General features: G+C 49.9%; 1 protein-coding gene across 1 annotated transcript in view; it reads left to right on the top strand.

Moving 5' to 3' along the window:
- TRAPPC9 (trafficking protein particle complex subunit 9) overlaps positions 1–16511 on the top strand; it is a 338019-nt gene that overhangs the window by 53728 nt on the left and 267780 nt on the right. The window contains exons 10-11 of the mRNA XM_033126534.1: positions 10014–10140; positions 15889–16034. Coding sequence (XP_032982425.1) covers positions 10014–10140; positions 15889–16034 — 273 coding nt within the window. The remainder of the gene's footprint in view (positions 1–10013; positions 10141–15888; positions 16035–16511) is intronic.

Genomic DNA, 16511 nt, shown 5'->3' with positions numbered 1-16511 from the left:
GTGGGCTGCTCAGGACAAATCCTCACCGCCACCTTTTTGCACCTCCTCCCCCCTTTCTTCTTCCTCCTCTTTCTCCTGTTTGAAAACTATTGATCTGAGATTATGTGATGCTTTTTGAATGAGAGTGAATTGTACTGTGAAGAGAATAAGAAAAAAATAGAGTTACCAGTTCCTTCAAAAATCTTGGTTTCTACATGCAAAGTAGCCAGGCTTTTGAGTTTGAGGGCGATTACGAAAGCCTTTGGGCTCATAAAGGAGCTTTTTAAGGTTTCCAGGAATTCTGTATAGAGAATAAGGGATGAGGAAGAGGCGAACAGTTACACAGGAGAGGTCTCTTCAGCTCCTTTCTATAGATAATTAGTGATCCTCTCTCACAGTTGGGTACTGTGCCCGATGCAGGCAATGGGAGACGTGACCTCTGAGCTGAGCTTTGAGGACCTCATGGGACAGAACCATTGCAGGCGGTCACAGTGATTTCCGAGTGCTCGTGGTGCCCTTGGGCGTAGTGTGTCCCACATGACATGAGATGCCTGCAATAGTGGCGTCCAGGGGTTGGCAGGAGAGACGGAGTGGGGTGATGACAGCCCTTCATGCTGGGCCGAGGAGTGAGGACGCGTCCTGTGGGTGGGTGCAAAGGGAGTTTATCACCATGGTGGCTATGTCACCCTCCTCCTTCATCTTGGGAAGGAACGCCGGGGCTGAGGATGGAGGGGTGTGGGGGTGAAATGCAGAAACAGGGTTGGATTGTTTTAGACTAGGAACGGGGCTAAACGGAAGAAGCCAAAGTTGTGACTGTCCAGGCTACTCCCCCCACCCACCCGCCCCCCATGGATTATGTTCGGTCGGTACAGACCCTCTGGGTGCTTCTCCTGGCTTCCTCTTTCCTGCCTCTGTTCTCGGTGACTGTATCCACGTAGTGTCCATTCAGGATCCGTTCAACACCCTCCTCCACTTCTCTGTCCACACTTTCTACCGGGAGAGCTCACCTGGCCCCAGGGCTCCAGGGACTCTCTCCGCACACATGGCGCTCATCTTTGCTTCTCACACTGAGCTCCAGACTTAACGTCTGCTCCTTCTTCACGCTCCCATCTCAGCAAATCTGCCACTGTCTGTCCAGTTGCTCAGGCCGGAAACCGTGAAGGCCTTCTTGGCCCCGCTTTTGCCACCAGACTGCACGTCTCAGCCTTGGTCAGCACGTCATCAGGGCTTTACGTCCCAGATATGTTCCCCACGCGGCCACGTCTCACCACCTCCGCTTTTACAAGCGCTGTCTAAGCCACATGATGTCTTAGCTGCTCTGCTGAGCTGTCACAGGTCCACTTTCATCCAGTATCACGTCACAGCCCTTTCTGCTTCAGACTCTCCCATGGGTGCCCATGACACGGATAATGAAATGCAGTAAAATCCGCCTCATTTTCAAGAGCCTAACACGTCCCACATGATTTGATTGCTCCTTTGTTCTCCAAACTGGCCTCCCTCCTGTCTTCGTCCATTCACTCAGCTCCAGCCGTATTTGGTCTTATTTCTGTTTCTCCAAAACAGCCAGGTCGTCCTCGTCCCCATCTGTGGGACCTTGCATTTGTTCTTTCTGCTTTAACAGATTGTTAGGTGGCTCTGTCTGTGTTTCACAAGTACCTCTGAGAGGCCCGTCCAGGAGCTGTGCTCTGTGGGCTGCTGCGAACAGGCTTTCATAAACAGAAATGACTAGTGGGGCGTTAGTAACTGAGGCCTTTCCTGGGTCTTTGCTTATTTCGGAAACCAGCCTCCCTCCTTTCCCTCCTTTGTGATCGTTTGTTTGATTAGGAAGCGAAGCGCATCCAACCACCGCGCTGCCCTGGTCCCCCTCAGAGGAGTCACCTCCACGTTCCCCGGTTCTGAGGGCGGCAGTGTTTCCCAAATCAAATCTGTGACTTGGGGCCCAAGGACATTTATCGTGGTTTGTAAAATTATATGTGTGAAAAGTCATGCAGAACTGTACAAGTCATGTCCCATTTAGTTATAGATTCAGTGAAATGTTTTATTTATTTTCATGTACATAGTGGTAAGTATTTATTCTGGGAAAGCTAGAGGGCTATATGTCTACACAGTATGAAGCTTGGGAAGGGAATGGAGTCACTTAGAGCTTGGCCTTTGGGAGTCAGACAGGAAATCGTGTGTGTGTGTGTGTGTGTGTGTGTGTGTGTGTGTGTGAATGCTTTTATTGGAAACAAAGATTCTGAGGCTGACGTGACAGCTGAGGTGGCTGATGCCACATGTGTCAGCGAAAGTCATGTGTCCGAGTTGGGACGGCAGACACGGGCCTGCAGTGTCAGTGCCGGATGGGAGTGAGATGGAGATGTCCCTCCCCCACGCTCTTTCGCGTTCCAGAATTCTAGACTTCCTGTGAATTATAAGGTGCTTCGCTGGTCATCTTTTACAACCCTGGGTATGTTTGTATATGTTCTTTACATTTTTTTTTTTCTTTCATTGTGACTGAATATTTCCTTTGGGACAACACTGAATTAAAAAAAAGCAGAAAATTTGTAAAGTTAGTTACCATAACAACTGTGAGAAGGGCATTCCTAATCTATTCATTTTTTTTTTATTTAAATTTATTGGGGTGACAATTGTTATTAAAATTACATAGATTTCAGGTGTGAAATTCTATATCACATCATCTATAAATTACATTGTGTGTTCACCACCTCTTTACATTTTTTTAAATATTTAAGTAAATGGTGACATGGTATTGAAAACGAGAATGCGTTATTTTACTGGATTTTGGTGTCAGAGATTAAGGGTGTAGTACAACATAAGTGCCTGCTAATAAAATACATTCTTGGTAGAGAAGCCACCCATGTAAAATAATGAGGGGAAGAAAAAGTATCAGTGTGTCAGAATCCCAAACAAATTAGTGGATTTGCTAGTTATGGGAAAATACTGATTTGCCAAGTTTGAGGTGAACCGGAAAACAACATCTTGGGGGGGGAGGCTGAGGCGTATCTGAAAGGGCGTCCAGCGCCTTCTCGAAGGGGCTGGTCTCTGCAGGTCACCGGGCTCACACGGTGTTTCCAGCAGCAGAGCGCGGCCGTGCTCTCCTGTGGCCTCGCCTGCCATCTGCTGAACCAAGCCCAGGCCAGGCTCCGCCTAAGGGACCGACCGCCTTGCCTCCCAGGGCCCGTTTTTTACACCTTCCACCCAGACTGTAAAGTGCTTGTCCTGCAGCCGGTGTTTATTTGTGGCCTCAGAGGCTTCCCACTACCTGCAGAAGTGAGATTCAAATTCCTCAGCACATTATGCGATGTTCTTTCCGCCCTGCCCAGCCTGTCTCTTTTGCTAAGGCGGTAGGCTTGTCTGCTGTTCCCAGAACAGGTACGGTATGTATGTGGCCGTCCATCTGAACTTCTCAAACCCTCACAAAGGCCCCGTGAAGGAGCTATGCTTAGCCTAACTTTAGCAAGGACGGAAAGGCATAAAGACGTTACCCGAGGTAGCGTGGGAGGGGCTGAGGTTTGAACCCTGGTGTCTCGCTCTGGAGGCCGAGCTCTCTGCGCTGGCCTTGGTTACCTCCCGTGTCATCTCCGTCCTCGTGGAATTCACTGAAGGCTGGACGCCTTTGCCTCTCCCTGACGAGGGCTGAACCCCCGAGGATGTGTCAGCTGGGGTTCGATACCACACCTCTAGTTTGTTTCTGGCCCAGAGGTTCTCTCTCAACTTAAATGCAGTTGTCATTTGTTTGAAAGACAAGGACCGGATGAGGTAGAAAATGTCAGATTTAATTTATTGAGTTTCTCCTTCACTTATCACCAGCTCGTTACTTTGCTGCTTTGCCCAGAGACAATGCATGAGAAGTTTGCCACCCACCAGTGTCAGAGTACCTGGCCTGGGACAGGGGCTCTTCTGGGGCCTCCACCTGAGGAGATGGGTCCTCAGGCTCTCCTTTGTCGTGGGGTGACGGGGGTGGGGGGGGCAGTGAGAGAAGTCAGGCATTTCCCGAGTATGTCCTGTGGTCCTTACGTTACCTTGCCTTTCTCTGTGCCGCAGACAGTGGGGTAGCTAGTCCGGGACTGGGAATCCTGGCTGGGTTGCAGCCGCCTCTGTAAACATTTGAAATATCTGTTGAACAAAATGTTTTGTGACATTGTAACTTGTGATCAGTATGTTGCAAAATCAGAAAGGTTTTTTACTTTAAATGCAAGGTAGTATCACCTCACCCTGAAGTAGGTTCATTCCACTCACATACTTCCCTTTAGGGAAGAAGCCTGAGCAGCTGGAAAAGAAACTTTTGGTTTCAAAACATTACGAAATTATTACTACATAAAAGTAATCATTTGAGTTATGAAAACACAAGGTTATTAAAAAAACAAATTACAAAGTGGGTCAATGAGGGCATAAATTTAAAAAGTTCTGTGAGGATTTATGGTGGAGATTTAAGAGTTAAGCTCTTGGTATATTCAAAATATAGTTTCTTTGATAAAAATTTGCTCATGATGTTACAGTTGTACTTCCGGACCTGACCTCTGCGCTCCAGTTTCCACAGGAAGTCGGGGGTGTCCCCTGAATGTCATGGGATCCTGAAGTCACCCACCATATCCTCAGTTGAATTAATTGCCTTTTTCTTGAGGGCGTCACTGTTTTCTTATTCTTGGAAGCTTGACCCTTGTGGAGTCACCCCCACATCGTCCGCCTTGTCCTGTAGCCTATGGATTGCTGAGCTATATCCTATCCCCGTATAATGCTTGAGTTTTTCTCACGTGGGGTTCCTCTCCGCTCCTTCCCGTCACCACTTTCCACACCTATTCCTTGGATTGCTGTAGGAGACTTTTGACATCATGTCCCGTTTCCTGGCCTTGCTCTTTCTGATCCATTCTTCACACTGAAGCCAGAGTTATCTCCCTGAAATGCAACAAAATCACACCTTGTACCTTCAGAACCACCCCCCTCCTCTAGGAAAGTCAACCCCATCTTAGGGACATTCACGACTTGAGTCAAACCGTCTTTTTCGGCTAACCTAATAGCTGCTCCAGCTCCGTCATCTGCATTTCCTATCTGTCGGACTTGTGTCGTCCGTCGGGCGTAGCAGGTGGTCTTCATGCTGCCCCGACTGCGGTGTGCCTGTCCTCGTACTCGCCCTGTCTCCATGTTAGTGAGAAGGTGACAGGCCTTCCTGCTCACCTCCTTGTTCCTTACTCAGTTCTCGGTTCAGCATCATTTCATTACGTCCCGAGGCTAATCCCGTCGCTGGGTCCCTCACTAGATGGCGGACTCCCTGGCGATGGGACCCTGTCATTTTCACCTTTTATCTTTATCATTTTGGACGGTGCTTTTACCTGGAAGGTAGTCAGTACGTGGGGCGACCAAGGACTTCTGGGGGCATCTTGTCCTTGAAGAGGTGGATGTCCCGCTGAGTGTTTAAGGTGGGGCTCTTCCTTATACAAGACAGATACTCCGCGTTTGTTTGTTAGAGGAATGTGGAGTGAAATAGGAAACAGTTTTAAAAGAAAGGGAGATCGCGGAGCATAACAACGTATGACAGGTGGGTGTGTGGCGAAGGGGAGGGTACACTGACCCGGGGGTGAGACCTTTCTGAGCTGCCCTCTGCTCAGCTGTGACGCAGAGGCAACAGTGGCGCCTCCTGGGAGGTTTGGGGGACAATCGAATGAGGTGGCCGTGAAGTGCGTGGCCAGTGCCTGCGTCGAGTACGTCCTCTCCACACGTCAGGTGTTGCTGCGCTGTCGCCTGAGCACGGCCGAGGACAGCCGGGGGACAGCTGCGGAGTCCGTAACCGTGACCTTCCGCCTCGGTGACAACGAGGCTCCTGCAGAAGCTCCGGAGCCCAGTGATGCTTCCGGACGCCTTCCCCACGTGGAGCATCCCCCACGCGGAGCCTTCCCCACGCGGAGCCTTCCCCACGCGGAGCCTTCCCCACGCGGAGCGTCCCCCACGCGGAGCCTTCCCCACGCGGAGCATCCCCCACGCGGAACATCCCCCACGCGGAACGTTTACACACAAACCCTGAGTTTTCTTCATCAAACTTTTTATGAAAATTCAATGTTTAAGTGTTTTTGAAATAATTTTTATTATACAAATAATGTCTGCTCCTTTTAGAAATCTTGGAAAACATCAACAGAAAGGAAGGAATGCTGCGTAATCCTGCGTGGGCAAACACTTCATATCGTGATGTGTTTCTTTCCTATTGTTTCCTATTCTTTTTAAAATGGGGTTTATTTTTAAGTTGAGTTTATTTCATAAGTGAATTTTGCATCCTGATTTTCCGTGTAACATCACAGACATTTCCCGCGTTGCCGCAGTCTTTATAAATGTCATTTTTAATGACTGCATAAATTTGCATTATGTTACGGTGCCATATCTTATCTCACCATTACTTCATAATTGGATGTGCAGATTCTTTCTAATTATGTATTAAGTCTTCATTCTTAAGATAACTTCCCCTTCTGGGTGTTCTATTGAGATCTCCAGAGGTATTTAAATATCTTCTAGGTAGTGCTGTAAATAGATGATGATATAATAAGCTGATGGTTTAGCATAATTGCCTTTCATTTTGGTAGAACATGTTTATGTACTTGAAGAGAAGAAGGAAAAATATTTAATCTCCTGGCGTACTTGACTGATTGCTGATCAGGGCTTTGGAGGTGTCACGATGTAAATCAAGTGAGAAGCCAGCGCGGAGTCACGCTGCTGGGAGGCCGTAGGTGTTGAGTCCCCCGCCTTCTGTTCAGGAGACGCTTTTTCCTGCCGCATGCTCATTTGATAGCTGCTGCTCGGGCGGGTCATTGCTCTCTATAGTGGTGGCACGTGACAGTCGCAGCCTTTGTAGCTGGACCACTGTGCCGCCTGAATGTGTTTGCCGAGTGAAAAAAAAGCTGAGTTGATTTTTCTTGCTATGCAAGGATATCTTGCTGGATATCGTGTTTCCAGGTATCTGTGTTTTCTTCTGTATTTTCACCTATTGGGGCAATCTGGGTGGGCAGTGCGACAAAATGGAAAAAACAGGAAGTGTGAGCTGGTAGGGCTGAGTATGAGTACAGTTTAGCCACTTCTTACCTGGGTGACCCCAGGCAAGCTCCCGTGACTTTCCCAAGCCTCACGTTCCCTATCTGTAAAATGGGCACATTAATGCCCAAGGAAGTTGCTCTGTGTGGTGAGAAGGGCCCTGGCCTGGAGAAGCCTGGGCTGGAAACCTTAGCCTTGCCCGGTAGCTTAGAAAAGAGTGAGCATATCCTGCGTCCTCGGTGCCCTCACCCCTACGGTGGAGCTAATGACAGTATTTTACCCAGTGGGTCATTGTTAATCGAACGTCCCTGATGGAGCGCCTGGTTTTCACGCTGCAGCCCGTATGCACTTTCTTACCACTCTGGGGTCAGGAACGAGCTGTCACTCCGCTCCCAGCCTGTTCTTAATGTGTTGCTGTTGGGTTCCTGTACCCACCCATTTCTTTCGAAGATGACAAACGACCACTTAACTCCTAAATATAGCATGATGGGTCTTTAGTTTGCATCCAAATGGACCTTTCTATCACACCCACCCTTATTTCTCTTCTTTCCAGAAAAACTCATCTTTTGGCTTCTTGAGTCTCACTGAAAAGGGTTGTTTCTTTTCAAACTCATTTACTAGTTCTTCCTTTTCTCACTGACCTTAACCTCTGTGTTTCCCAGATGTTGTCCTTGGAACCTTTGCTTCTTCTGAGAGCTTGTCTGCGCTCCGTGGCCTCCTTCGGGTCGGGGCTGGGGCCAGTGTCTGGGTATGAGGGTCTGCCCACCAGTTCGTGGTGTCAGGGCGGAGCTGCGCTTGCTAAGAAACCATGCATGTACTTCAGTATGGTCTGCTTCGGGAGTAATGATGATATTTTAGCCTCTATCTTTTCTCTTTGTTCTGTTTCCAACTTATTTAGAAAGTAGGTGGACAAGAGGGGGCCTGCTTATTGGCTAACCCATAGAGATCTCAGCTTTATAATGTTGAAATGAAAGATAAGTGAAAACAATTCGAAGAACTAACTGTGATTTTCACTTCTGTAGGTGAATGTATCAGGGCCGCCTCTGAAATGTCATTTGAGATTACGTCAGGCCACACCTGTACTTTTTCCTCTGTATTCTTTTCCACCCCCTTCTTCCTTAGTTTTCTTATTTCAGATTTGGAAGAAAAAATGTCCTTCTTTCTCCTTTTTCTCTTCTCTACCTGTGTATCGTATCACTTAATGCAAGCGTGGTTGTCATTGTCTCAGATTATTACTTAGAAGAAACAAGAATAAGATGAACTGAGAAATTGTGATGTACTGGTTTTTGTCCAGTTGTCAACTCTTGAAATGAGCAAATGGTACTTGTCGTGTACATTACTTTCTTTATAGAAAAGCCATTCATAGCGAAGCCAAGCAATGTACTGCATGTACCTTTCCTTCTGGGACAACTTTGCAATTGGCATGAGGCATCGCAGAGAGACCTATTTCCTTCTTCCTTTCAGCAGGGTTGCCTGAGAGAGTGTAACTCACCTTACTGAGATCCCTAAGCCATGAGTGCTCTACCTAGCATCAGGCAAATTAGGTCCTGGACATGTGGTCAGCTGGAGCCCGTGGGAGATTTATCATCTATAAATTGAGGATTATTTGATTATTTAAAGAATTTTGTTCATGTTGTGATTAACATTACTCTGTTGTATTCAGAATTCTGCTTCCTTGTCTGTCCGCTTACTCCTGAAAGAACGATGTTTAGACCCAGAAAATCCCTGTCGCGGCAGTTTACCCATTAACGCACGAGCCTGGGAGCTGTAAAGTCCTTGCCTGGACACTGGAATGGAGGCCGCGGTCCTGGTGAAGCACTTGGCCCCCTCTGCAGTCGTCCCCTGCCCTGCTCCTTTCAGTGCACCTGTCTGGTGATGATGGCAGTTACCGTCCTTCCACGGCACAGAGCTCGTATCACTCAGTCCCTGTTGCGATATCTCATTTCATCCTCAGTAACCTTTACCCGGGAAGGGAAGGCCCAGAAAGGGTGACTGGCTTCCCCTAAGATGGTCACACAGCAGACAGGGAATGACCGCGCAGTTTATTCAGACCCGGGCTGACGGCGCTGCCGTAGGCTCCTCGGCACGGCCGTGTCCCCCTGTCGCTCGTGGCTCCAGCGCTTCCGGCTTTCCCTGTCGGCAGTGACAGAGCAAAGCGACACCAGGAAGATGGGAGCCCCTTCCCCACCCCCAGTTCCTTCCTTTCCTTTCTTCTTCCAGCTGGTAGCGTGTCAAGTCCACAGGTGCAGGGCCAAATCTAGGCCCTTTGACAAGTGGGTGAACCTCGCCGGGTCTCAGCCTTTTCATTTGCTGCACGTGCACACCGCTGCTTTCCCTCCTGAACACTGGCGAGGTTTCCAGCAGGCCGGCAGCTGGGAGCCCGCGTGTCAGAGTCTGTGAGCAGGTGTCTAGAGCACGTTGTGGACGTACGCAAACACTACTCACTGTCACCTGTGTCCTCTTCTCCTCCTCCTAGTGGAAAGGATGGGAGCAGGTGGAGAAGAACAGTCTTATCTCACAGAGCTCGATTTTGGCTTCAAAAATGTGGACTTGTGATTATTCTCTTAAATATCTTGATGCAGGTGGACGATAAACTGCTTGAGCATGGGGACTGGTGTTTTGCTTAGTACCTAGTAATTGTGGGAAAATATTTCTTAAGTGATCAAAAAATTCCGCTTCTCCAGTCCTGCCTGCCTGCCTATTGACTTTCTTGGAACTTGGTAAGAATTTGTTCTCTTGGAAAATGAAATCTCCTAGAAGATAGTAACTTAATTTCCTTTTTATCCACAGGACCTTAAATGGGGCCGCTGCTAGTGGTTATCCGAATGAGTACAATAAAACTTCCACTTTCTTTTTATCTCCTGTGGTCATTGTCCTTTATTTCTGTCAGAGGATTGGACTCATGGGACCATCAGGGATTGGGTTACGAACTTTATTTTTGCTTGAATAGAATACCATGAAAACCTCCCACGTTTACTTTTGTTTAATTAACCGTCATTTTGTTTTCATTTTCTCATCAGAAAAGAAAGACGTGACTCAAAGCCTGGAGAGCTATACGTCCAAGTGTCCTGGGACAATGGAACTCATCACCCTCCCCGATGGCCTGACCCTGCCGCCGGTGCCCTTCACCAAGCTTCCCATCGTCAGGTGAGCAGGCCCCTCGGGAGCGTGCTCGCTGCTCTGCTCGCGAACACAGATCTTCACAAGAGTGTCCGTTTGTTGTTGGCCACGTCTCTGGTCCATTATCAGGTCAGGTCTCCTCACAGTCTGGAGAGGAGTATGCGCGTCACCCTCCGAGCTCCGTGTGTCCTCGTCCTGGGTCTTTGGACGCTGTTGGACCTGGAGGGCTGCTTACGCACATCTGTTCTCACTAGTAAATGGATTTTGGTTTTCATTCGAGATTGGCTTTCATGCACAGGTAGTGTGATTTTTGTGCTATTCTCCCAAATTTATGCCACTTGAAAATGTGAATTCAGGTGAATGTGACATCCTTGCTCCACAATTCTTCAGCCTCCATCGTCACTGCTTTTCTTGTCAAAGCAAGGTCTTTTTTCTCTGAACGTGCACCAGGGGGTACTTCTGGAATGTGCTATGTGCTGTCTTCTCTAAACTTCTCTGTGCCGTGTTGTGTGTCAGACTGGTGCGTCAGCATTTCTTTACGGTGCAGGAAGGAAGGACAGGAACTAAAGTTTATTGATAGGTCTCATTTATGCTGAGCACTAGCGAATGGCCTTTGTGTCAAATTGGAAAAAAAATAGATTTTGTTCAATAGTTTTGCATTCCAAGCCTGTTTTTGCAGTTAACCGTGTGGCTTCAGTCGAGCTGTTTCACTTCCCTGAGTCTCAGGTTCCTCTTCTCCAGCTGGGATTGGTGAACCATATGATGATGCATTTATGGATCAAATGGAATGTGCGGGAAAGTGCTTTGTAAGCAGCAACGCTGTCTGCAGATACTAGTTCATGTAGAAGTTTAGGGGAGCTTTTCCTCTCTTCAGAGGTCACTTTGCTATTCCCTGTCAGCGGTGCAGTGAGTTTTGTTTCTCTGGGTTAAATGGGATCAACTGAATTAAGTTTCGTCACGCTCTCAAGGAATGCTGAAATAAATGCAACTTCCTTTATGTTTTAAATTTGTGTTATCCAGAGCCAGAGAGTCTCAGAGCTGGGCTGTGGAAAAGTGGTGGTTCTGTGGACTCCAACATCTTTTTTGCTCCTGTATTAGCAGGTCATTGTCTCCTTTCTCAGAAAATTGAACCCAGCACAGGGCTGGTGAACTCTGGCATGGCATGGCATCTTCCAGTGTGAATTTACCCTCTTGGCTATAGACACAATGGTGGGTTTCCTGATGAGGACACGTCGCTGTCAGAAAATGGGTGTTTTCTTTGGTCTCTCTGTGCCAAAGAGTTTATCATCTGGAAAGTAAAGAATTGGTCAGTCTTCTTCATTTCACAGGATTTCAGTGCCACGACAGTTACTAATTGCCCAGATGTGGAGGTAGAGCTCCCTCTCTTACCTTTGGGATGATCCTTGCTAGTGGGCTGATGGTCCTGAGATGACACTGTGCGTGCTACATGACACGGAGGCTTCGTGCAGTGTTGGGGCACAGAGGAAGGGTTGCTGGCCCAGTGTTGGCACTAACCCATTCAGTGTTGGCCCTGGAGGACATTCACCAGCAGTAACCTGGCTGTACCAGTCAGGGAGGGTCTTCCAGGTACAGAGAGCAGCTGTCTCCGGGTTGGTTAGCTCTTGGTAGTCCGCAGTGCACACTTCGGACTTGAGGTCTGAGGAGGCTGGAGTAAACCCAGCCCTCCATGGACGGGGCAGTGTGGTCCCAGCATGCAGCACTGCCCACAGGGGTTGAAGCGCTAACGCCCAGTGGGATGGCCTTTGGAGGGGGAGCCTGTGGGAGAGAATTAGGTTCAGATGGCCATGAGGGTGGGGCCCCGTGGATGGATGAGTGCCCTGGTGAGGAGATGAAGAGGCCAGAGCTCTCCCCTCCTTTATATGGAGACGCAGTGAGATGGGGGCCACCTGTGAGCCAGGAGGAGGGCCTCCCCAGAGCTGGCCCTCTGCTCTCGGACGTCCAGCCTCCAGAACTGGCAGAAGTCAATGTCCGTCTGTAAGCCGCCCTGTCTGTGGTCTTCTGTTCCAGCAACCAACATAGAATATCACACCCCAAATAATCATGTAAACACATTATCAGTCATGGATTATTAAAGCAGAAATTGGAGTCGTTTAGATGCCATTGACAGTAAACCAACGGGTCTTTCATTTGGGGTGGGGAGGGCGGGATTAGCTGATTTTTTTTTTTTTTTTTTTTTTTTTTATGAACCAGCATTGAGGTCCTTCCACCTGGCAGAGAGCTCTAGAGTTAATGAGGATATTTTAATTGATAAGGATTGAAAGCTTCCAGTCAGAATGAGCTTTGAGTTGCTTTGAGTGGCTTTAGTGCTTTTAAAATGCAAACTTTTAAGGTAATTACACTGTTTGAGGAAGGATTATAGGCATTTATTCAAAAAGGGTCTTAGGGGCCATGATACTTGGGGCAATTTTCCTTGGTTTATGAAACAGCCTCCAGGTAGCAGTTAAGAGGTGCCGCCTGCGGCTACCTCAGTCGTGCCTAGACTGGTTGCAAACATGGGGCGCATGTGGCCGGTTGTTGTAGTCACAGCCCATCTGTGCAGAGCTATCCAGGGGCTCTTAGGTGTGTTTCCTCCGTAAAGGAGGTCCATGGAGTAAAAGCCAAGGAGAGGCCAGCTGCTCTTTCCTGTGTCACCTTCTCTCCCCTCCCGGTTTGTTTTATGTCACTTTCCTAATTGGTGTTCCGCTGTCGCTGTGCCCAGGCCCAATTAACCAACAGTATGCTGAGAAGTCAGATTTTAAAATGTCAACAGTTTCCACATGGAATCCCTAAAAATAGCCCTTGTCTTGGACACATCCCTGGAATTCTGCTTGCCTGTCGGCAGCTTCATATCCCAAATACACCTTTATTAGTTCTGCAGCGATTCAAGCTGCATGAATTCTGTTTTCTTCGGGCAGGTGCCTCGAGCGACTGTTCTTCGGCAGGGCATGTTTTATGGCCGGACGTTGGTGCTCAGTTTTGTGTTGTGAATGAAAGCCGTGACCGCCCGTGGCGTTTCTTGTCTGGCTGACCACACCCTCTGAACCCTTTGCATATCCATGCGATCTGGAATGTCGGCTTGTGGAGATGGCTCCCAGGGAATCACAGATGACCTCTCGTTTTGGAGTGGTGACTTTGTCGTGGAGTAGAAAGCTGTTTGTGTTGCAAGAAAATGGAGTTGTGTTACAGATGGGTAACTGCTAAGGCTCAAAGAGACGGTGCTCGGTCGGAAGGTCAGCAGCGGCTCGTGCAGGGTTGGGACCAGAACGTCGTTTCTTCACCCCAGTCCAGTGTTGTCATCTTTACACAGCGACTTGACTCAATGCTTATAAACAAATAAGTGCTGTTTTCAGGAGGGGACGAGAAGGGCGTTTGCGCACCTGCTATGTGTCAGGTGCTGTGATGGGGGCTTCTCATAGTTAGCTCACTTGGTCCTCCAAACACCCTGCTGAGATTTGAAGATACCCACCTCAGGCTACCCCCTTCTCTGTCTGAGTTTGGAATCTATAGAAAGGAACGTCTGTCTCAGGCAGGTGGGAGAGACAGTGAATGGCACGGCTCAGGTCTGGCTGGCTGAGGTCACCCCAGTCTCTGGCAGAGCTGGGCGACCGCGTGCCCTATCGTGGGGCCAGGCTCTGTTTTGTCCATGTGGAGAGCAGGACGGCGAGTGGGCACCAGGAGAAGGGCCCGCACGCTGCCCACCCTGGCAGAGTGAGGCACGCTGAGGACTCACCTCCACACGGGAACGTGGAGCCAGTGAAGGAGATGTCTGAGTTTTGCAAAATATTAATCAGATCACACTGTTATCACAATAATGATGCCATTATTCTTCCTGTTTTATAAGTGAAAACCCTAAGGTCCGGGGAGATGAAGTAAGTGCCCGGTTGTCCTGCTGCCAGGCCTGTGCACCAGCTAAGGAGGCCTTGGCACCAGACTGAGGGCTAAGCGTCCCCCTGTGGTTGGATGTGCGTGGAGGGAGACGCGCCAGGGCGTGACATCCGGCCAGCTCAATGTGCACACCGGAGCCCGAGGGCAGGGCCCCAGACATTTCCCTGAATGTTCAGGAAGGGCCTGGATTTGCCACTGTTGGTGATGAACTAACTGCTTAGCCTTGAGTACCTAGTTTTGAAGGATTTGGAAGCTGAGCTTGAACTTCAGCTCTTGGGAGAACGTTCATCCCACGTTTACTGAGAGCTACGCATTAAAGAATTGCACTTGGCGCTAGAATAGGGACAAATCAGGCCCTGGGTGCTTGGAATGCTCACAGCTGAGCTGAAGCAGATCACAAATGAAGTGATTCTGATCCTGTAAGAGAAAAACATCCTGCAGGAATGCGTACAAAGACAAGGGAGTCAGCAAGTGTGCAAGATTCGTTTAAAGGACTGTGGCTTGTAAACACGCTCTGCTGCCTCAATTATTGTGGGAACTGGACGAGAACGTGTGTGTGACCCTGACTCTCCAGGGCCCGATGCGTTTGCCGAGGGCTGGGGAGGCTGTGCCATGCAGGATCGCACAGGCAGCAGACCCCTCCCAGCCGAGAGGGCTGTGATCGGGGACATGCTGTACGGGGCTCTTTATTAGGTTACCTTGGGGGGGCCAGGAAACATCAGCCCCGAACATCTCAGGAAAATTAACCTTCACTACAAAAAGGGTTTGTGTCTCCCACAAAGTATGAGGGAAGCCGGCAGTTGTCCAGGGCAGCTGACCCCCCCTGAGGTCACTCAGTGATCCAGGCCACTTCCGTCTTCTGCTCCTCTCACCATCTGGCCTCCAGGATGGCCGCGTGGTGAGAGCGCTGGGGGCCGGCACACTGCTTTGCTGTGTGTGGCCTCGGATGGACATGCCCTGCTTCTCAGCACCGCCTGGCCTTCCCGTCCTGCAAGGAGGCTGGTGGCAGGGCAAGGAGCCGCAGCAGTGAGTGTCGCTGCCTGCCTGTCCTCCACCATGGCCTGCCCCCCTGTGCTCCAGTCTCGGCCTCGGAGCATTCTAGATCCCAGCCCCATCTTGCCTCGCTGGTCCCAAGGGAGGTCACAGGTGCTGTGGTTTAGGAGCTGGTCCCATGCCGCCACCAATTCCTAGCCCCGGGCGTTGGGCAGATGGACGGGCAGTGTACGAAGTCTGTGTGTCAGTTTCCTCCTTGATCACATGGAGAGTGTTCGTAGTCCCCAGGCAAGGAAGGTGTCGTGATGTTTAATTGAGGTAACACACAGGAGGTGCCCGAATGTGCACAGGCTCCATAGATTAGGAAGTCCTCAGTAAATGCATGCTGACCGATGTGAGCGTGAGGATCGATGAGCTGGCATCGCGGCCGGGGGTGCGGCGGGGGGAGGCAGCGTATGTGAGATGCAAGCTGTGCTCACGGAGATGCAGCCACTCCCTGAGGGAACCTGGTGGAGCAGGTCACCTTCGCGTGAGATACCTGGGGTCTCGGAGATGCGGCTTGGGGTGCACTTGTGTTTCTGGGGCGTGCGGCAGGGAGGAGGGAGGCGGAGAGAGACGGACCCTGTGCAGGCAGCAGGTGTGCACTGTAGTGTGTGCCTGGGCCTCATCTGCATTTGGGAGACGAGGGGCCTGAGGTTAGGGAGGGCTCTGCACTGCCCGGGTCCAGGACCGCCCGGCGCCATCGCGTGCAGCGGCCTCCTGCTCTGTCCTGCGAGTCGGGGCGCTTTTCCTTCCCTCAGTTTATCTGCTGTTTGATTGGTAGTTTTTCTACCACCTTTCCGCTGCAGCCAAGCTAACAAGGCAGTTGACGTATTTTTGTTCCATTTTGAACAACAGGCGTGTGAATCTGTTGAACCTTCCCGCCAGCCTGCGGCCACAGAAGATGAAAAGCTTGCTGGCTCAGAACGCGTCCACCAAGAGCCCCTTCATCTACTCGCCGATTATCGCCCACAGCCGTGGGGAGGAGCGGAGCAAGAAAATCGGTAGGGCCGTCTGTCCACGCGGCTGGCCAGCCCCACGCCGCCCGCCGACGCTCGGGCTTGTCTAGATCTCAGCCCAGCACCATCTGCACGGATGTGTCGGCGTCAGTTACTCCGGTTGCTGCCTCTGTCCGGCAGTGGCCGTGGATCTGATGTTTAGACGTCTCCTTCATAAAAGGTGACGTGTGTGGAAGTTGTAGAAACCAGAGACCTCTGTTATCTGAGCCGTAGGCAAACTACAGAAGGGTGGTAAATGGAGGTCAGTGATTTTCCAAGGCCTGAGGTGACTCCCGAGTCATCCAAGATGAAAGTTTGGCGTCTGTTCAGGATGAGTGGGGGGATAAGGACATTACATTGTCTTCTCCTTTGAATACCGGAAGCCCTCGTTTTTATCAGGCCCTCAGGGTACCCAGTTTTGAGCTGCCTGCTGACTCAGCCAGGAAAGATGAGTTGTGTTACGGGGAGCCAGGGAATCTGTAA

Source organism: Rhinolophus ferrumequinum, chromosome 14 (genome assembly GCF_004115265.2).
Source record: "Rhinolophus ferrumequinum isolate MPI-CBG mRhiFer1 chromosome 14, mRhiFer1_v1.p, whole genome shotgun sequence".
In the NCBI taxonomy this organism is placed as follows: Eukaryota; Metazoa; Chordata; class Mammalia; order Chiroptera; family Rhinolophidae; genus Rhinolophus; species Rhinolophus ferrumequinum.
This window is presented reverse-complemented; position numbering and strand designations above follow the sequence as displayed.